This window comes from Bos taurus, chromosome 3 (assembly GCF_002263795.3).
Source record: "Bos taurus isolate L1 Dominette 01449 registration number 42190680 breed Hereford chromosome 3, ARS-UCD2.0, whole genome shotgun sequence".
NCBI classification, from domain to species: domain Eukaryota; kingdom Metazoa; phylum Chordata; class Mammalia; order Artiodactyla; family Bovidae; genus Bos; species Bos taurus.
In genome coordinates this window covers 15255637-15278406 of record NC_037330.1, presented here as the reverse complement: position 1 = coordinate 15278406, position 22770 = coordinate 15255637, and the positions used below count along the sequence as shown (strand labels likewise).

General features: G+C 37.7%; 1 protein-coding gene across 10 annotated transcripts in view; it reads right to left on the bottom strand.

Moving 5' to 3' along the window:
• ASH1L (ASH1 like histone lysine methyltransferase) overlaps positions 1–22770 on the bottom strand; it is a 208014-nt gene that overhangs the window by 20029 nt on the left and 165215 nt on the right. For all 10 annotated transcript variants that reach the window (XM_010802923.4, XM_024989639.2, XM_015462302.3 and 7 more), the window contains 5 exons: positions 20335–20541; positions 20063–20209; positions 1796–1904; positions 1196–1360; positions 939–1033 (listed from right to left, as the gene is read on the bottom strand). In XM_010802923.4, coding sequence (XP_010801225.1) covers positions 939–1033; positions 1196–1360; positions 1796–1904; positions 20063–20209; positions 20335–20541 — 723 coding nt within the window. The remainder of the gene's footprint in view (positions 1–938; positions 1034–1195; positions 1361–1795; positions 1905–20062; positions 20210–20334; positions 20542–22770) is intronic.

Genomic DNA, 22770 nt, shown 5'->3' with positions numbered 1-22770 from the left:
TGGCCTGGGCATAAGGAGTTTTAAAAAGCAACCTCAGCTGCTATGCAGCCAAAGAAGAGACCACTGGACTTCCTTCTTTTACTGAAATGTAAAATTTCTATGATTCAAAGTGAAAATAGGATGAAAGGGGCTAAAATCATGGTAAAGTTACAGATAAGGATGAACTTGCTAAGATACTGGAATACATAGTCAGGGAAGATGCAGGAAACGTCCTAAGACAATTTGAAAAATAGGACATACATATTTACTTCTCTTACTTCAGACATGGACAAATATCTCAATATAGGGAAAAGCAAAGATGACTACTAAAGATTCTTTTTATTGCTCTGTTAATTTATCAACAAAACAGGGATTCTTAATCTCTTCTGTGCCATGCATTCCTTGGCAGTCTGGTGAAGCACATGTAATCCTCCTCTCAACAATGTTAACTAAAAGTATTTAAAATTTTAAGTAACTTTTAGTATATAGGATTAAAAGCAAACTGAATAAACTAAGATACAGTTTGCAGAATATTAAACAAAAACCCTGAAGTTGTGATATAGAAATGAACATTAATTTTTAACACATGACAAGATCTAGTGGTGGGTTTAATAACCACAGTAATTTTAAGGTAGAGATGAATGTGAATGATATTTTTTTTTTTTTTGTGAATGATATTTTGAGATATCTATAACACATACAAAACTGTAAATATTGGTGACAAACTCATACACACACACACACACATTTTTTTCTTTGGCCTACAGTCGCATTTTAATAAAAAGTTAAATTTCAGTTAGAAATAAGTTCTTTCCTCCACCCAAGTTCACCCCTGAATGCTTGTTTAAAGTCTTCCTGCAAAAAACAAATGTCTCAACTATATACATGTTTAATAATTTTTAAACTGTCAAGCAAGTCACGTAATTTAAAGAGTGCAGATAAGAAAATTTTCTTTTTACCTCTCCCGATTGGACATTGGCTTCATTTGTAATTGAGGGGTCAACCTTGTTGGAGTGTTGATGTTTTCACTGGGTTCCTCAGAGAGGTGGCCTCTCTAACAAACAGATGGATTAGATTGCAGGAAAAATAAGATAAATCATAAATCACCTCAAAGAATACAAAAACCACTCTAAAGATGCCACCCTCTGGTACATCCCTTATTTCATTAATTGCCTATATGCAGATATTTGGAGAAAACCATGAGATTATTATTTACCCTTTTCTTCAGCTTGTGCTTAGACTTCCTTTTCTCTTTTGACCGTCCAGACTTTTTATGTGAGGTCACTGGTTGGCTACTTTTGTTGCTGGTGAGTCCATTCATGCGTTGACTCTTGCCCCCAATGATTCCTCGACATTTCTCAAAGCCGCACTTACACAGTTGCTTTGAAGGGAAAGAGAATAACGTTTTTAGTCTGAAGTCTAATCTAAAAGTTTAAACAGAATGCCTGAGTATCTGGACACCCAATAATAGGTTTGAATCAAGAAATTTTCATACAGAGGAACATAACTCATTGTCTCATTGTGAGTAAAATGAATATAAATGGTTTCCACTGTAGTAGAAAGGAAAGATTAAATTTTGGAAAAACTTCATGAGAAAAATTAAGAACTGACTGGAGACAAAAAATAATTGAACAGTCTCTTCTACAGAGTTCTGAAAGAATAACTGTGACATATGTATCCTAGATAAGTGGAACAAAGAGTGAATCTTTTCCAATGTATTTTAGTGGCTACGAATCAGTAATGTTCACCGAAGGCTCATGTTAATATAGAGTACTATTATAAAGTTCAAACTCCCTCTTGAATTTATCATTCTTACCTGTTTTTCAACGTTGAAGGAATGAAAGTTGTAATCATAAGTGAGTTCAGTACCAGCTGGCATATCTTTAAGAGCATATAGTCCAATCCGGTACACTCCATTAACAGACCTATAGAGAAAGGGACAAGAGTTAAAGGCAGAGGTTCATAATACCATGCCTGAGAACCAGAAAGGTTGGTATACTGATTTCAAATTTGCCTCTGTTTCTGTATCCAATCATTCAAGTTTCCTGGCCAGTCACTCCATCTTTAATCTCTTTCTTCTTCTATCCGGTCTGTATAATACTGACAGATTAATAGTCCTAAACTAGTTTTCTGGAAAACATGCTTTCTGCTGTCAAAGGTCAAACTTTTCTTGCTTGGTATTCGAAGTCCTTTTAACATAGGGCATTAGTTTACTTACTAAACAAATTACAATTATTTCCTATGGATAAAAATCTTCTAGTTTCTACTGATCTCCACCTTTCTAACCTGTACGCAAGTGTCTCTTTTGTTCTATTTTATCTACTTTATTAATAAGGTATCATGTACTGTTCTAGATGCTTTACAGAGTAACATATAATTTTAGCTAACGTTTACTGAGTGCTTTTTCTCATATTCTTTTCCATTATAGTTTATCACAGGATACGGAATACAGTTCCCTGTACTATACAGTAGGATTTTATTGTTTAATTATTTCTGGCTCTGCTGGGTCTTTGTTGCTGCACAGGCTTTTTTCTAGTTGTGGTGAGCAGAGGTTGTGGCAAGAGGGCTTCTCATTGCAGTGGCACATCTTATTGTGAAGTAAGGCTCTAGGGTGTGTGGGCTTCAGCAGTTGTGTCTCTCAGGCTTAGCTGCTCCATGGCAAGTGGGATCTTTCTGAATCAGAAATGAAACCCTACCTCCTACATTGGCAGGCAGATTCTTTACCAGTGAGCCACCAGGGAAGCCCTGTTTATCTATTTTATATATAGTAGTTTATATCTGCAAATCCTTAAATCCTAATCTATCCTTCCCCATCCCTATCCTCTTTGAAAATTTTAAGATTCTCTATGCCTGTGGGTCTGTTTCTGTTTTATAAATAAGTTCATTTGTACATTTTAGATGCCACATACGTAAGTGAAGGTGTAAGTCGCTCAGTAGTATCCGACTCTGCGACTCCATGGACTGTAACCCGCCAGGCTCCTCTGTCCATGGAATTCTCCAGATGAGAATACTAAAATGGGTTGCCATTCCCTTCACTAGGGGATCTTCCTGACCCAGGGATCAAACCCAGTCTCCTGCATTGCAGGCAGATTCTTTACCATCTAGGCCATCAGGGAAGCCCAGATTCCACATATAAGTGATATCATGTGGTATTTTTCTTTCTCTGACTTCCTCACTTAGTATTATAATCTCTAAGTCCATCCATGTTGCTGCAAATGGCATTATTTCATTCTTTTTTATGTCCGTGTACACACACACACACACACACACACACACACACACACAGCATACATATAGACACATCTTTATTCATTCATCTTTAAATGTCCCCTCCCTCTTAAACCTCCCTCCTACCCCATCCCACAACTCTAGGTTGTCACAGCACTGGTTTGAACTCCATGAGTCATACAGCATATTCCCACTAGCTATCTATCTTACATATGGTGGTGTATATATTTCCATGCCACTTTCTCCATTCGTCCTACCCTCCTCTTCCCCTGCTGGGTCCACAAACCTGTTCTCTGTACCTGTGTCTCCACTGCCGCCCTGCAAATTCCACTGATCTCTTGATGGACACTTAGATGGCTTCCATGTCTTAGTTACTGTAAATAATGCTGTTAAGAACATTAAGGTGCATACATTTTTGAATTAAGTGTTTTCTCTAGGTATATGCCCAGGAGTGGGACTGCTGGATCATATGGCAACTCTACTTTTAGTTTATTAAGAATCTCCATCTTGTTTTCCATAGTGGCTGCATCAATTTACATTTCTACCAACAGTATAAGAGGGGTTCCTTTTCTCCACACCCTCTCCAGCATTTGATACTGGTAGACCTTTTAATGATGGCCATTCTGACCAGTGTGAGGTGATACCTTGTTGGTAGTTTTGATTTGCATTTCTTCAACAATTAGCAATGTTGAGCATCTTTTCAAATGCTTGGTCATCTGTACATCTTCTTTGGAGTAATGTCTAGTTCTTCTGCCCAACTGATTTTTTTTGTTTGTAATTGAGTTATAAGAGCTGTGTGTATATTTTGGAAATGAAGCCCTTGGTGGTTGCATCATTTGCAAATATTTTCTCTCAGTTTCTAGGTTGTCTTTTTGTTTTGTTTATGCTTTCCTTTGCTGTGCAAGAGCTTTACATTTGATTAGGTCCCATTTATTTTAGTCTATGCCAGTGGCTGGGAAACTATGGAGGCAGACAAATTCCCCCAGGTCTTTCTAAATTTTTATTGGCACACCACCACATTCCAAGAGTGCTGACCCTTGTTCCATACCATAACATTTAAAATTTGATCCTATACTAAAATATATTATATTAAAAACATGGGAGGGAGGCATAACTTACACAGAATACAAAATTTTAAATGTATAGTTTGTTGAATTCTATGTATCTCTACACTTGTGTAACCTCGTTCCCAGTCAGTACCCTCCCCCAAAGAATTGCCACCATTCTAATCTCTATCCCCATAGAGATTATAGAATCATACAGAATATATAGTTTTATGTACAATTATATGCCTACCTTCTTTGACTCAATGTTGCCCTCTATTATAATATACCTTTATACTGCTGTGTAGTATTCCATTATATGAATTTAGCAAAATTTACTGATCTATTTTAATGCTGATAAACAATGGACTATATTCAGTTTTGAGCTATTATTATAAAAAAAAATTTTTCTGGGAAATTCCCTGGTTGCCTAGCAGTTAGGATTCTGGGCTTTCACTGCTATGGCCTGGGTTTAATCTTTGGTCAGGGAACTGAGATCCCACAAGCTGTGTGGCACAGCCTTATAAAAAAATTTCTGTGGACATTCCTGCACATGTCTTTATTTTTTTGCACCTGTCTTTTGAATATAAACACTCATTTATGTTGGGGATACACTTATGAGTAGGGTTGCTAGTTTACTAGATGTGTTTATTAGCTTTGGTAGGTACAAACATCTTTTGTAAGTTGTCATACCAATTTACAGTTCCACTAGCAGTAACACAACAGACCACTCACATTGTGTTAAATCCTTGTTAACACTTTGAATTTTAATATGGCTTAATAAATATTTCTCTCTGATGACTAAAATATTAAGCACCTTTTGATTACTGACCACTTTTATATTCTGACATGTCTATTACCTTTTTTATAAATTGTATTGTCTTTATTTCATCCAGAATTTCATCCAAATTTCATCCAGAAGTAAGTTCTTTGTCAGATAAACACATTGTAAATACTCCTTTCTCAGTGTATGGTGTGCTTTTACACTCAAAGTTTCCTTTGGATGACTAGAAATCGTTAATTTTATCAGTTCTTTTATCTTTAGTGCTATTTATATCCTGTTTAAGATAATTTTATCTATCCCAAGTATATGAAAATATTCTCCCATGTGAAAAGGGAACCCTCCTACACTGTTGGTGGGAATGTAAGTTGGTGAAGCCACTATGGAAAACAGTATGGAGGTTCCTCTGAAAACTAAAAATAGAATTACCACATGATTAAGTAATCCCAATTCTGGGCATATATCCAGACAAAACTATAATTCAAAAAGATACATATAGCCCTATGTTCATAGCACCACTATCCACAATAACCAAAACATGGAAGCAACCTAAATGTCCATGGATAAATGGATAAAGAAGATGTAGTGTATACACACACACACACATACACACACACACTGGAATACTATTCAGCCCTAAAAAAGAATGAAATAATGCCATCTGCAGCAACATGGGTGCAACCAGAGGTTATCATACCAAGTGAAAGTCAGAAAGAGAAAGACAAATACCATATGATATCACCTATATATGGAATCTAAAACACAACACAAATGAATCTACCTATGCAACAGAAACAGAATCAGGGACATAGAGAACAGCCTGGCAGTTGCCAAGGGAGAGGGGAGTAAAAAGGACTGGATTGAGAGTTTGGGACTAGGAGATACAAACTGATATATATAGAATGGATGAACAACAAGGTCCTAACTATATAGCACAGGGAACTATATTCGATATCCTGTGATAAACCATAATGGAAAAGAAAAAAAAAATATGTATAACTGAGTCACTAAGCTGTACAGCAGTAATTAACACAACATTGTAATTCAATTATACTTCAATAAAAAGTAAATTTAATAAATATTCTCCCATGTTGCCTATAGAAACATGATTGCTTCAGTGGTGATATTTAGGTCTAAGAGTCATCTTAATTTTTGTGTGTGTATTGACGCAGGAGCCTATGACTCAGAACCACTTATTAAAAAGCCATCCTTTCCTAACTGACTTGCAGTGGAACCTAAGTCATAAAATCAGGTGACAGTACATTTATATGTCTTTATCTGGACTCTATTCCTGCTGCTGCTGTGTGCACTCAGTCATGTCTGACTCTTTGTGACCCTATGGATTGTAGCCCACCAAGCTCCTCTGTTTATGGGATTTTGCAGGCAAGAATATTGGAGTGGGTTGACATTTCTTCCTCCAGGGAGTCTTCCTGACCCAGGGATTAAACCTGTGTCTCTTGCATCTACTGCACTGGCAGATGAATTCTTTACCACTAAGCCACCTAGGAAGCCCCCTATGCTATTCCATTTGTCTATTAATCTAGCCCAAGCAAACACCTACTCTTTTAATTACTGTACCTCTACAGTAAGTCTTGAAATTAGTAGTTTAAGTCCTTAAATTTTTTTCTTCAAGATCATCTTACCTTTTTAAGGTCCTTCACAATTAGATGTATGTTTTGGAATCAGCCTGTCAATTTCCATAAAAATTGAATTTGAATTTATAGATCTGGTAAGAACTGACATCTCAAAAATATTGAGATTTATAATCCATAAACATGGTGTATTTCTCCGTTAATTTAGGTGGTCTTTTTTCCCAATAATGTTTAGTGGTCTTCAGTACTGATGTCCTACAAACTTTCATTGTTTATTCTAATGTTTAATGAAGTGGAAGAGAAGTGGTGACAGTGGACACTCTTACGGAATGTTGTTCATGAGCCTATTTTTCTTTAACTGTGTTAAAACACATGTAACAAAGTTTATAACCTTAACCACTTAAAAATGTACAGTTCAGAGGTATTAAAAACATCCACATTGGACTTCATTAGTGGTCTAGTGCTTCCACTGCAGGGGGCACAGGTTCAATTCCTGATCAGCTAACTAAAGTCTCACATACTGTGAGGTGTGGCCAAAAGAAGAAGAAAAAGGAAACAAAAAAGAAAATTCATGTTGTGTAGTCAACTCCACCATGCAATTCCATCTCTTTTTGTCCTGTAAAATGGACTCTATCCCTATTAAACAATAACTTTCAAACTCTCCTTCCTCCAGCCTCAGACAACCACTACTCTATGGTCTCTATGATTCTAACTACTTTTAAACATCTCATGTAAGTGGAATCACACAGTAGTATTTGTCTTTTTGTGACTGGATTATTTCATCTAGCATAATGTGTGTGGATCACAATAAACTGTGGAAAATTCTTCAAGAGATGGGAATACCAGACCACCTGATCTGCCTCTTGAGAAACCTATATGCAGGTCAGGAAGCAACAGTTAGAACTGGACATGGAGCAACAGACTGGTTCCAAATAGAAAAAGGAGTACGTCAAGGCTGTATATTGTCACCCTGCTTATTTAACTTCTCTGCAGAGTACATCATGAGAAACGCTGGGCTGGAAGAAGCACAAGCTGGAATCAAGATTGCCAGGAGAAATATCAATAACCTCAGATATGCAGATGACACCACCCTTATGGCAGAAAGTGAAGAGGAACTAAAAAGCCTCTTGATGAAAGTGAAAGTGGAGAGTGAAAAAGTTGGCTTAAAGCTCAACATTCAGAAAACGAAGATCATGGCATCTGGTCCCACCACTTCATGGGAAATACATGGGGAAACGGTGAAAAGAGTGTCAGATTTTATTTTTTGGGCTACAAAATCACTGTAGATGGTGATGAAATTACATGTAGCCATGAAATTAAAAGACGCTTACTCCTTGGAAGGAAAGTTACGACCAACCTAGACAGCATATTTTAAAGCAGAGACATTACTTTGCTAACAAAGGTCCGTCTAGTCAAGGCTATGGTTTTTGCAGTGGTCATGTATGGATGTGAGAGTTGGACTGTGAAGAAAGCTGAGCGCCGAAGAATTGATGCTTTTGAACTGTGGTGTTGGAGAAGACTCTTGAGAGTCCCTTGGACTGCAAGGAGATCCAACCAGTCTATTCTAAAGGAGATCAGCCCTGGGTGTTCTTTGGAAGGACTGATGCTAAAGCTGAAACTCCAGTACTTTGGCCACCTCACGTGAAGAGTTGACTCATTGGAAAAGACTCTGATGCTGGGAGGGATTGGGGGCAGGAGGAGAAGGGGACGACAGAGGATGAAATGGCTGGATGGCATCACCGACTCTATGGACATGAGTTTGAGTGAACTCCGGGAGTTGGTGATGGACAGGGAGGCCTGGTGTGCTGCGATTCATGGGGTCGCAAAGAGTCGGACATGACTGAGCAACTGAACTGAAATGAACTGACTAATGTCCTCAAGGTCTTTTCATGTTGTAGTATATTGCAAAACTTTCTTTTTTTTAAAGGCTGAATTTTTTTTTTTTAAAGGCTGAATTTTATTGTATGTAAAAACCAGATTTTCCTTATTCCTTCATTCATTATGGACACCTGGGTTCTTCCAAATTTTAGCTACTATGAATAATATTACTAAAATATGGGGGTGCAGATATCTCTTTGAGAACCTCCTTTCAATTCTTTTGGATAAACACTCAGAAGCTGGACTGCAGGATTATACAGTAATTTTATTTTTAATTTGTTGAGGAACATCCCTACCCTTTTCCACTGTGGATATATCATTTTTATATTTCCAATAGAGTTCAAGGGTTCCTATTTCTTAACATCCTTGTCAATACTTATTGTTTTCTGTTATTTCCACAGTAGCCATTCTGAGGGTGTGAGGTAGTATCTTATGGTTTTGAGTTGCATATCCTTAATGATCAGTCATTTTGAGTATCTTTTTGTTTATTGGCCATCTGCATATTTTCTTTATAGAAATATATTAAAATATTAATTAAAGTTCTCTGTCCATTCTGAATTGGGTTGGTTTTTTTGTTGTTGAGTTTCAGGGGTTCTCTATATATTCTTGATACTAATACCTTATCAGATATATGACTTGCAAATATTTTCTGCCATTCTGTGGGCAGCCTTTTGATTCTGTGTATAGGCAGCCTTTTGATTCCGTGTACAGGCAATGGCACCCCACTCCAGTACTCTTGCCTGGAAAATCCCATGGACAGAGGAGCCTGGTGGGCTGTGGTCCATGGGGTTGCTGGGAGTCGGACACGACTGAGAGACTTCACTTTTACTTTTCGCTTTCATGCATTGGAGAAGGAAATGGCAACCCACTCCAGAGTTCTTGCCTGGAGAGTCCCGGGGAAGGCGGAGCCAGGTGGGCTGCTGTCTCTGGGGTCCAACAGAGTCGGATACGACTGAAGTGACTTAGCAGCAGCAGCATCAGATCAGGTCAGTCGCTCAGTCACATCCGACTCTTTGCGATCCCATGAATCGCAGCACGCCAGGCCTCCCTGTCCATCACCAACTCCTGGAGTTCACTAAGACTCACGTCCATCAAGTCAGTGATGCCACCCAGCCATCTCATCCTCTGTCATCCCCTTCTCCTCCTGCCCCCAATCCCTCCCAGCATCAGAGTCTTTTCCAATGAGTCAACTCTTCACATGAGGTGGCCAAAGTACTGGAGTTTCAGCTTTAGCATCATTCCTTCCAAAGAAATCCCAGGGCTGATCTCCTTCAGAATGGACTGGTTGGATCTCCTTGCAGTCCAAGGGACTCTCAAGAGTCTTCTCCAACACAACAGTTCAAAAGCATCAATTCTTCGGTGCTCAGCCTTCTTCACAGTCCAACTCTCACATCCATACATGACCACAGGAAAAACCAGAGCCTTGACCAGACAGATTTGTTGGCAAAGTAATGTCTCTGCTTTTCAATATGCTATCTAGGTTGGTCATAACTTTCCTTCCAAGGAGTAAGCATCTTTTAATTTCATGGCTGCAGTCACCATCTGTAGTGATTTTGGAGCCCAGAAAAATAAAGTCTGACACGGTTTCCACTGTTTCCCCATCTATTTCCCATGAAGTGGTGGGACCGGATGCCATGATCTTCGTTTTCTGAATGTTGAGCTTTGAGCCAACTTTTTCACTCTCCACTTTCACTTTCATCAAGAGGCTTTTTAGTTCCTCTTCACTTTCTGCCATAAGGGTGGTGTCATCTGCATATCTGAGGTTATTGATATTTCTCCTGGCAATCTTGATTCCAGCTTGTGTTTCTTCCAGCCCAGCGTTTCTCATGATGTACTCTGCATAGAAGTTAATATTTCCAAGTCCAGTGTTGTGAAACTATTGTTCTATGCCTTCTTCTTCAAGTTTTATTGTTTTAGGTCTTACATTTAGGTTCTTGATTGGTTTCAATTAATTTTTGTACAGTGTTTGGTAGGGGGCCAACTTCATACTTCTGCAGGTGGATACTGAGTCTTCCTAGCACCTTTTACTGAAAAGAGTATCCCTTTTTCACTAAACGGTTTTGGCACACTTGTAAAAGATTACTTGACCATATATGTAGGGGTTTGTTTCAAGGTTCTTTATTCTATTTAATGGGTCTATATGCCTGTCTTTATGCCTATACCATACATACTGCTTTGATTACTCTGTAGGTTTTCAAATGAAGTGTGAATCCTCCACTTCTGCTCTTTTTAAGGATTATTTTGGTTATTTGGGCGTCCTTTGAGATTCCATATGAATTTTCAGATAGGTTTTCTATTTCTGAAAAAAAAATGTCATGGGGATTTTGATAGGAACTACATTGACTCTGTAGACCACTTTGGGTAATAGTGCCATTTTAATAAAATAAAATCTTCTTATCTATGAACATGAGATGTGTTACCATTCATTTATGTCTTTAACAATGTTTTATAGCTTTCATTGTACAATTCTTTCACCTCATTAAGTTAATTTTAAGTACTTCATTCTTTTTCATGATACTGCAAATGGAACTGCTTTTGTAATCTCCTTTTCAAAATGCTCAGTTTGTACATACAAATGCAACTGCAGAAGACCATACAATATGCAAACAAAGATAATTTTTATTCTTCATTTCCAATTTGGATGCCTTTTATATCTATTTTTTTTTTCTGGTTTGAGCTTCCAATATTATTTTGCATAAAACGGTGAATGTGGGCATCCTTGTCCTGTTCTTGATCTTAGAGGAAAAGCTTTCAGTCTTTTACTACCGAGTATTACGTTGGCTGTGAGTTTTCATATATGGCTTTTATTATGTTAAGGCAGTCCTTCTATTCCTATTTTGTTGAGTATCTTTATCATGAAAAGGGAGTTGAATTTTGTCAAATGCTTTTTTCCTCCATCAACTGAGATGACCATGTGACTTCTTTTCTCCTTTACTTTCCTGATGTAGTGTATCGCACTGATCAATTTTCCTATGCTGAACAATCCTTGCCTTCCAGGATGAAATTCCAGAGTCATTGTGCACAATTCTTTTAATATGCTGGTGAATTGCTTGCTAGTATTTTGCTGAGGATTTTTGCATCAATGTTCATAACAGGTATTGGTCTGTAGTTTTCTTGGGGAGTCTTTGCTAAGCTTTGGTATCAGGGTTATGCTTGCTTCATACAATAAATTAGGAGGTGTTTCCTTCTCTACAATTTTTTGGAAAAAATTGATTTGGTACTAATTTGACAGATCAGATCAGTTGCTCAGTCGTGTCTGACTCTTTGCAACCCCATGAATCGCAGCATGCCAGGCCTCCCTGTCCATCACCAACTCCTGGAGTTCACTCAGACTCACGTCCATCAAGACAGTGATGCCATCCAGCCATCTCATCCTCTGTCGTCCCCTTCTCCTCCTGCCCCCAATCCCTCCCAGCATCAGAGTCTTTTCCAATGAGTCAACTCTTCACATGGGGTGGCCAAAGTACTGGAGTTTCAGCTTCAGCATCATTCCTTCCAAAGAAATCCCAGGGCTGATCTCCTTCAGAAATTCATCAGTAAAACCATCAAGTCAAGGGCTTTTCTTTGTTGGGAGATTTTTGATTACTGATTCAATACATTTGTTAGTTACAGGTTTATTCAGATTTTTTATTTCTTCATGATTTAGTCACAGTAGGTTTTGTGGTTCTAGAAACTTGTCCATCTCAACTAGGTTATCAGATTTTTTGGTATACATCTGTTCATAGTATTCTCTTTTAATCTTTTTCATTTCTGTAGAATTGGTAGTAATGTCCCCACTTTCATTTCTGAGTTTAGTAATTTGAGTTCTTTCTTCTTCATCTCTGTAGCTAAAGGTTTGTTAATTTTATCTTTTTGAAGAACCAACCTTTGGTTTCACTGATTTTCTCTATTGTTTTTCTATTTTAGATTTTATTTATCTCTGTTCTCATTCTCATCTTTATTATTTCCTTCCTTTTGCTAACTTTAGATTTCTGTTGTGCCTGTGCTAAGCTGCTTCAGTAGTGTCCAACTCTTTGTGATCCTAGAGATTGTAGCCTGCCAGGTTTCTCTGTCTATGGGATTCTCCAGCCCTAACTTTAGATTCAGTTTGCTCTTTTTCTAGGTCATTAAGTTGTAAAGTGGGCTTTCCTGGTGGCTCAGATGGTAAAGAATCTGCCTGTAATGCAGGGAACCCAGGTTCAATCCCTGGGTTGGGAAGATCCCCTGGAGAAGGGAATGGATCCCACTCGAGTATTCTTGCCTGGAGAATTTCATGGACAGAGGAGACTGGCATCCATGGGGTCACAAAGAGTTGGACATAAATGAGCGACTAACACTTCCACTCTAAGTTGTAAAGTTAGGTTCTTAATTTGAGCTCTTTCTTGTTTTTTAATGTAAGCATTTATAGCTATAAAATTCCCCCATAGTGCTGCTACTGCTACATTCCATAGGTTTTTGGTACTTTATACTATTTTTATTCATCTCTAAGTATTTAATAATTTCCCTTGTGATTTTTTCTCTGACCAACTGGTTGTTTAAAAGTTCGTGACTTTCTAAAGTGTCATGAATTTTCCAGTTTCCTTTATGTTACTGATTTTCTAACTTTCATCTGTTGCGGTTACAGAAGATACCTTCTATAATATCTATCTTTTAAAATACTGGGGACTTCCCTGGTAGCTCAGTGGTAAAGAATCCACCTGCCAATGCAGGAGACATGGGTTTAATCTCTGATCCACGGAGATCCTACATGACGTGGAGCAACTAACCCCGTGAGCCACAACTACTGGGCCTGTGCTCTAGAGCCCATGAGCCACAACTACTGAGCCTACATGTCACAACTACTGAAGCCTGCACACCCTTGAGCCTATGTTCCACAAGAAGAGAAGCCACCACAATGAGAAGCCTGCTACTAGACAGTAGCTCCTGTGCACCAGAACTAGAGAAAAGCTTGTGTAGCAATGAAGACCCAGCATAGCCAAAAATATAAATAAATAAAAACTATTGTCCTGGCTAGGGAGTTAAGCTCCCACAAACCATGCAGTGTGGCCTAAAAAAAAAAACCAAACAGAAATCAGTGTCTCAGTGTCCCAGTTTTGGTTCAGTGGTTAAGACTCTGTACTGCTAATGCAAGGGGCGTGGGTTCAATCCTTGGTCTGGGAACTAAGATGCCACATGCTATGTGGCATGGCCAAAAAATAAAAAAAAAATCTACTGAAACTGAATTTCTGCCTAACAAAATGTCCCATGTGCACTTGAGAAGAATGTAAATGCTGTTTGTTGTTGGGTGGGGTCTTGGTATTTGTTTTAGATCTAGTTGGTTTATTATGTAAGTTCTCTATTCCATACTTACCTCTCTGGTAGTTCTTTTCATTATCAACTGGGGAGCTGAAGTCTCCCAATTTTTACTGCAGAATTATCTCTCCTGTCAACTGTCAGTTTTTGCTTCCTATATTTTGAAGTTCTATCATGTGTGTAAATGTTTACAACTGTTATATCTTCTTGCTGAATCTTTTTAAGAAACATATGTCCTTCTTTGTCTCTTTTAACCTTTTTGGGTTTAAAGTCTATTTTAGCCACTCCCACTCTCTTTTGGCTACTATTTAGTGACGTGGAATATCTTCTTCCATCCTTTCACTTTCAACCTGATTGTGTCTTTGGATCTTCAGTGAGTCTCTTATACACAGTATACAGTTGGATGATGTATTTTTTGAATTAATTAATTAGGCTGCATCAGGTCTTTGTTGTAGCACATGGGATCTTTTGTTGTGGCACGCGAGCCCACTAGTTGCAGTGAGTGGGCTTAGTTGCCCAGCAGCATGTGGGATCTTAGTTCCCTGATCAGGGATCAAACCTGCATCCCCTGTACTACAAGGTGAGTTCTTAACCACTGGACCACCAGGGAATCTATTCTGCCAATCTTAAAAAAAAAAAGTTAAGACATAATTGACATAAAATATTAGTTTTAGATGTAACATAATGATTTATTATACGTATATATTGCAAAATGATCACCACAATGACTCTAGTTAACATCCATCACCATGCATAGTATCAAATTATTTTCTTTTGATAAGATTTTTAAGATTCATTCTCTAAGCAAGTTTCAAATATACAATGTAGTATTGTTAACTATAGTCACCAGGCTGTACATTACATCCTCAGGTGTTATTTATTTGGACCACCTTCACCTATTTTTCCAAGCTTGCAAACCCTTACCTCTGGCAACTACCAATTTCTATCTATGAGTTTGCTTTTTTTTTCAAAAGATTCTACACAAGTGAGATCATATGGAACTAGTCTTTCTCTTTATCTCATTTAGCAAAACAAGGCCATTCATTTTGTTACAAATGGTAGTATTTCCTCATTTTTGTGGCTAAATATTCCATTGTAGACACATACCACATTTTCTTTGTCCACTGATGAATACTTAGGTTGTTTCCATGCCTCAGCTACTATGAATAATGCCATAATGAACATGGGATACAGATAATCATTTTGAGTTAGTGTTTTTCTTTTCCTTCAGATAAATACCCAGAAATGGCATTGCTGGGTTGTATGGCACTTCTATTTTTAATTTCCCGAAGAACCTCCATATGGTTTTTGATAGTGGCTGTACCAATTTAAATTCCCACCAACAGTGCACAAGGGTTTTCCCCCAACCTTTTTTGACATTCTTACTAACATTTATTACTTCTTATCTGTTTGAGAACAGCCATTCTAATAGGTGTGAGGTGGTATCTCATTGTGGTTTTGACTTGCATTTCCCTGATGGTTAGTGTGACATTAAGCACTTTTTTATATATCTGTTGGTCATCTATATGTCTGCTTTAAAAGTATATTCAGATTTTCCAACTATATTTAATTGGATTTTCTATTTTGCTATTGACTTGTATGCTTTCCTTATATATTTTGAATATTAACACCTTACTAGATTTGCTAATATTTTCTCCCATTCTGTAGGCTGCTTTTTCATTTTGTTTATGGTTTCCATTGTTGTACAGAAACATTTTAGTTTTACCAGTCTCACTTGTTCATTTCTACTTTTAATGCCCTGCTTCTGGTGTTAAAACAAACAAAAAATCATTGTCAAAACTGATGACAAGGAGCTTATCCTCTTCTAGGAATTTCATGGTTTTAGGTCTTACACTCAAAGTCTTTAAATTGATTTCTGTTTATGTTGAAAGACAGTGATCCCATTTCATTCTTTTGTATGTGGCTGTCCAATTTTCCCACACCCTATATTGAAGAGACTGCCCTTTCCCTATTGTATATTCTTGGCTCCTCTGCCATAAATCAATCGGCCATACATGCATGGGTTTATTTCTGGGCTCTCTATTCTATTCCATTCATCTATGTATCTGTTTTTCTGCCAGTAGCATACTGTTTTGATTACTATAGCTTTGTAATCTAGTTTGAAATCAGGACGTATGATGCCTTCAACTTTGTTCTTTGTCAAGACTGTTTTGACTATTTGAAATTTTTTTGTGGTTCCACCTAAGTTTTAGGATTATTCTACTTCTGAGAAAAGTGCCATTGGAATTTTATTTTTATTGTACTGAATTTGTAGGATGCTTTGGGTAGTACAGACATTTAAACAGTAATAACTCTTGAAATCCATGAGCACAGAGTATCTTTTCATTTATTTATGTCTCCTGTAAGCTCTCATCAGTAGCTTACAGTTATCAGTGTACAGGTCTTTTACTTCCTTGGCTAAATTTATTCCTAGGTCTTTTATTCTTTCTGATGCCATTGCAAAGGGATTGTTTTTAATTTCTGATAGTTACTCATGTATGAAAATACAACTGATTTTTATATTTTGTCTCCTGAAACTTCACTAAATTTTCAGTTCTAAAAAGTTTTCTGATGGGAGTTTTTAGGGTTTTCTACATGTAATACTATTTGCAAACAATATTTTTTCTATATGTAATTTTCTATATTTCTATATTATACATATAATATATATATAGTATTTTTCTATATGTAATACTATTTGCAAATAAGAGACAGTTTTACTTGTTCCTTTTCAATGAGATGCCTTTTACTTAATTTTTTTTTTGCCTACCTCATCCCACTCCAGTACTCTTGCCTGGACAATCCCATGGACGGAGGAGCCTGGTAGGCTGCAGTCCATGGGGTCGTGAAGAGTCGGACACGACTGAGCGACCTCACTTTCCTGCATTGGAGAAGGAAATGTCAACCCACTCCAGTGTTCTTGCCTGGAGAATCCCAGGGATGGCGGAGCCTGGTAGGCTGCCATCTATGGGGTTGCACAGAGTTGGACACGACTGAAGTGACTTAGCAGCCTCAGTAGCAGCTACCTCATCTGGGTAAAACTTGGAGTAATTATGTCGAATAGAAGTGGTAGGAGTGGACATCCTTATTTTGGTTTTATTCTTGATTCTAGAGGAAAAGCTTTCAATTTTTCACCTGTTGGTTGTCACATTCACCTTTTATTATGTTGAGATACATTCTTTTACCCACTTTGTAGAGTTTTTTTAATCATAAATGATGCTGAATCCCATTCTCTTTTTGAGAGTTTAATCCATTTACCTTTAAATTAATTACTGATAAGGAATTACTCACTGAACAATTTATTTTCTATATGCCCTAGAGGTTTCTGTCCCTCCTTGCCTGAATTCCTGCTTTCTAGTGTGTTTGGTTAATCTTCTGGAGTGAAATGTTTACATTCGTCCTGAATTTCTTTTTGTACATGTCTGTAGGTATTGCATTTGTGGTTACCATGAGGATTAAACTGAACATTCTTAAGTTATAAAACTAATTTATAGTAGCTTAATTTGAATAACATAAAAAAACACTACTCCTTTATAGCCATTTCTACCCCTTCCAGATGTCACAAAATTACCTCTTTTTATATTATGTGCACAAAAAAATTAACTAACAATTCCACTAAGTGCGTTAGTTTCCTAAACTGTGTAGAAAAAAAAGTACAGCTACAAAACACTGTCAAATTAATTCTACCTTTTATAATTGCCCATGTATTTACCTTTATTAAGATCTTTATTTCTCCATATAGCATGGAAGTACTATCTGGTGTCCTATAAGTTCACCTTGGAGGAGACCATTGAGTATTTCTGCAGGGTAGTTCTAGCACTCAAAAAGTCCCTCATCTTTTGTATATTTGGGAATGTTTTTATTTCCTCCTCATTTCTGAAGGATAGCTTTGCTACATATAGGAATCCTGGTTGACATGTTCTTTTAGCACACTACATATATGGGCCCACTGTCTTCTGGCCTCCAAAATGTCACTGTATGTAATGATTTGTTTGTCTTGGGCTGATTCCAAGACCTGCTCTTTAAATTTTGAAAGTTTGATTTTAACATGTCTTGGTATGTGTCTCATTTTGAGTTCATCTTACTTGGAGTTCGTTAAGCACCCTGGGTATTTATATTCACATCATTCATGAAATTTGGTAAGTTTTCAACCATTATTTCTTCAAATATTTTCTCTTGCTTCTGTTTTCTCCCTCCGGGACATCTACAATACATATGGTTGTTCTACTCGATGGTACCCCAAAGGCCGCTTACAGCTCTCTCTTCTTCAATCTTTATCTTTTTCCTCAGGCTTGATAATTTATACTGTCCTATGGGCTGCTCTGGTAGCTCAGCTGGTAAGGAATCCGCCTACAATCCAGGAGACCTCAGTTCAATTCCTGGGTTGGAAAGATCCACTGGAGAAAGGATAGGCTATTCTTGGGCTTCCCTGGTGGCTCAGTGAGTAAAGAATTTGCCTGCAGTGTGGAAGACCTGGGTTCGATCCCTGGGTTGGGAAGATCCCTGGAGAAGGGAACAGCTACCCTCTCCAGTATTCTGGCCTAGAGAATTTCATGGACTGCATAGTCCATGGGATCGCAAAGATCTGGACATGACTGAGTGATTTTCACTTCACCTCATCTTTGAGTTCACTGATTCTTTCTCTTGCCTGTCCAAACCTGCCTCTGAATCCATCTAGTAAATTTTTCATTTCAATTATTGTACTTCTTCAGTTCCAGAATTCCTTTCTGGTTTCTTTTTAGGTTTTCTATCTCTTTATTGATACTTTCATTTTTTTCACATCAGTTTCATGACTTTCCCATGAAAGACTTTCTCATGACAATTTCCTTTAGTTCTTTGAGCATCATCAGGGCAATTGTTTAAAAGTTTTGTCTTATGTGTCTGCCATTAGCCCATTTTAGGGACAGATTCTACTGAATTACTATTCTGAATTATTTTTTTGAATTATTTTTTTTTTCCTCTGAATGGGCCACATTTTCTAATGTCTTTATATTCCTTGTGATTTTTCTGAACACTGGACATCTGAATCGAGTAATGCGCTAGCTCGGGAATTAGATTCTCCCCTTTCCTATTCGCTGTTTTTTGTTATTATTAATTTCCTGTTTCAAGGATCAGCCTCAAGTGTAAACCTAGTGTCTTATGTCTTTTCTGATCCTTCCCTTGGATATGTGTAGTCACTGACTATATTTCCCAACATATGTAGTTGTTTTGACATGTCTTAAGTCTTTAATTTCTGTCCTAAAAGACGAAAAATGAAAAATGAAGGTGGGCAAAAGAGGGTACCTTAAAATCTCCTGAAAGTCGCTACAGCTGGAGGGAGAGGGACTGGCAACAATGGGAGGTACAACAGTGGCTGCCTGCTTCGTGTGCACCTCTGTGATCAGAATCAGCAATCAGAGTACAGATATTCAGTATTTGGAGAAAGGGGCCCCTTTTATCCGCCCTAGCACATGCAAGCTGTATGCAAGCTATTCCAGGAGTACTTGCACAGCTGCCTGCCATGTGGCTGGAGGTAGGGATGAGTAGCTCTACTGAGTTAAGAGTTCAAATTGACTGAAACAAATCACAACTGATCACCTGAAACATCTCCTGGACGTTACAAGCCTTCAACAGACTCCAGAGTTCCAAACAGTTTTATCAGACAGATTCTGCTAGTGCAGTTGTCTAAAGGGAGATAGATTCTTATTGCTTCCAACTCTCTCATTTTCTTAGAATCCTCCCCTATCGTGTTATCTTTTCTGAATTATTCTTTTTTTTTTAAATTTTATTTTTTAAATACCATGGACAGAGGAGCCTGGCGGGCTACAGTCCATCGGGATGCAAAGGAGTTGGACACAACCTGGCAACTAAACAACAACAACACACTCTGTATGGGCCATGTCAAAAGGTGAGATTATTTTTTAGATGTATTTTTTTCATTCTAAGTTAGATTCTAATCTATCTCACTTATCTTTACTTATCATTGTAACAAATCCAGTGAGGATGTGATAAACATGCTAAATGTATGGATATAAGAACCATGTAGCAGTGCTTGGTACATAGTAAGCAGTCAATAAATAGTAGGTATTATCATATATGTCTCACATACACACATAAATAAATATTACATTCTTCTGGGAATAGATAGGTTGAAGTGTGAAGAAACAGTACGAGCTTACTCTCTACCTGGGAGGATCTGTCATAACAGAGAATTGCCTGAGCTGCTTTGTATAAGCTGATTATTAAGATACATCTCAGGATGTCCTCAATGCTTTCTGCTCTGCTGGGTTCATCTTCCCCTGTTTTCTTACCATTTCTGCATTTCACAATTTGGGTCACAGCTGTGATTGATGAATCGGGCCTCATTTCCCATACGGTAACTGTCAATCACCATCCCACTATCCAAGTTCAGACAATAGTGGTCACTATGATTATGATACTGCTCAATCATCCTGTTCCTAAAGAGGAGAGAAATGATTAAAACCCAGTTAATGATTAAGTCGAAAGTAAACTTCAAATATTTCATTTTCCATTCTAATCTGGTACCTCTGCCATTTTCCTGGAGTATGATTTACCACTGTACCTGAACTCCTGCTCGCTGACAACCTCTCCTAGGTATTCAATGATGAACTGCCCAGCTTTTAGGGGTTCTTTGGTTCTGATTCCCCAACCTTTTTCTTCAGCTCGAAATCGTTCTAGACATTGCACCCACTCATGCCGCTGTATCCTCTGGTTACAGCACTGCTCACCACAGGGGCAAGTGTTGGGGGAACACTCAGCAAAGATCATTCTAGAAAGAAAAGGAATAATTACATGTCAATTAACACTACATATCATCTATACGAACCCATTTTTTAAAATAGGAATTTAAAAAATGAATTCAAAGGGACTTCTCTACTGGTCTAGAGACTAACCCTCTGCACTCCCAATGAAGGGGGCCTGGGATTGATCCCTGGTCAGGGAACTAGATCCCACATGCTGCAAATGAGTTTTCTCATGGTGCAACTAAAGATTCCACATCCTGCAACTAAGATGCTATGTGCTGCAACTAAAAGATCCCATATGCTGCAACTAAGACCCAGTGCAGCCAAAAAAATGCATATAATTAATTTTTATTTTAATAGGGTTAGGTTGGTTAATAAAGTTATTAACAAGGTAATAATGTCTAAATTCAAAAGTTAATAATACTGAAAATATCCAAGTCAAGTTGCAAACACTGATGCTTCTTGTAAATTAATAAGTTAATTGTCCACTCAGCATCCTGGGGAAACACTAACATATTTATTTCTATACTAAGAATATACGAGGGCTTCCATGGTGGCTCAGTGGTAAAGAATCCTGCCAATTCAGGAGACTCTGGTTCCATCCCTGGGTTGGGAAGGACCCAACCCCTGGAGAAGGAAAAGGAAACCCACTCCAGTATTCTTACCGGAAAAATCCCATGGACAGAGGAGCCTGGTGGCCTATAGTCCACGGGATCACAAAAGAGTCAGACACAACTAAGCAATTAAACAACAACAACTTCCTGAACTATTGAAGGAAAGAAAGGAAATAAGCAATGAGGCAGCTATATTAATTTCATAGACAATAAATAAAATATCATACAAAAAAGCACAGAAATGTTAGCATCTAAAGAAATGCACATTTAAACAACTTTAAGGACATATGATTCTCTCAAATAGTAAACTGATGAAATACGAAAGCACTAGAAATAAAGTTAGATGTCAGTAACTAAAGGAGGTAGAACTAAGGGGAAATAAATATGTATTAGTGGTGATACCAAAAATTAACTCAGTATTTTATGAAAGTTATTAGAAAGTATACAGTAAAAATTACATATATGTATGTATACATATATATGTATGTTCTTATAATTTATACAGTTATTTCTCCTTTTGAGAATATAATCTAAGGATTAAAAAAAGGAAGTTACACAGTTTCATAGTAGTATAATTTTTAATAGCAAAATATTAAAAGTAACTTGAATAATGAACAACAGAAGAATGGCAAGCTGTGACATCAATCTAAAAAGGATGAGCTTATGGATTACAATGATACATAAAAGCACATACATAAAATACTTGAGAGTGAAAATAGTCTGCATAAAACATCAACTACCTAAATCACCAAGCTACTACTACTACTATGTACAATTTTATGTATGTACAATGACAAGATGAAGATTTACAGTTATGTAGGTAAGGTAGAATTTCCCAGCTGGCACATTAAAGCAAAAACACTGATTCCCTCAGCCCACAGGACAGCTGACTAGAGATCAAAATTGGAGAAGCAGCTATCTGTCTAGGAAAGCTATCTAGAACAAGGAACACTGCTGGGAAGTTCATTAATTCTCCTTTGCTACGTATCTGCTTAGGTTAATAGAGATAGAATCCTTTGTCTCAATTAGACATTTTCACTTTGAAATCTCAATTTCACTGAGAACTCACACTTCCTATCTCTGACAACAGCCTTACTATCTCTCATTAGCATCACTGACTCAATCATCATGTGTATTAATATATCTTCTATACCCTAATGTCTACCAACTTAGTTTCCCCCTTCTACTAGTATTATTTTTATTAGAGAGGTTAAAGAACTTTCCTTAGGTCTCATAGCAGTAAGAGGATTTAAACCTGAGTACATAAGACTCTAGATGATGTTGCTTCCTATTTCTCTATTTAGCCCATGTTTTGGGCTGAATATGTCCCCTTAAAATTCAGTTGAAGCCCTAGCCTTCAGTGTGATGCTATTTGGAAGTAGGGGCTTTGGGAGGTAAATAGGTTTTATTAGCTGATGAAGGTGGGAACCTTGTAATGGGATTGTTGTTTAATCTCTCAGTCCTGTCTGACTCTTTTGCAACCCCATAGCCCATCAGGCTCCTCTGTCCACGGGATTTTCCAGGCAAGAATACTGGCTGCTGCTGCTAAGTTGCTTTAATCATGTCCGACTCTGTGCGACCCCATAGATGGCAGCCCACCAGGCTCCCCTGTCCCTGGGATTCTCCAGGCAAGAACACTAG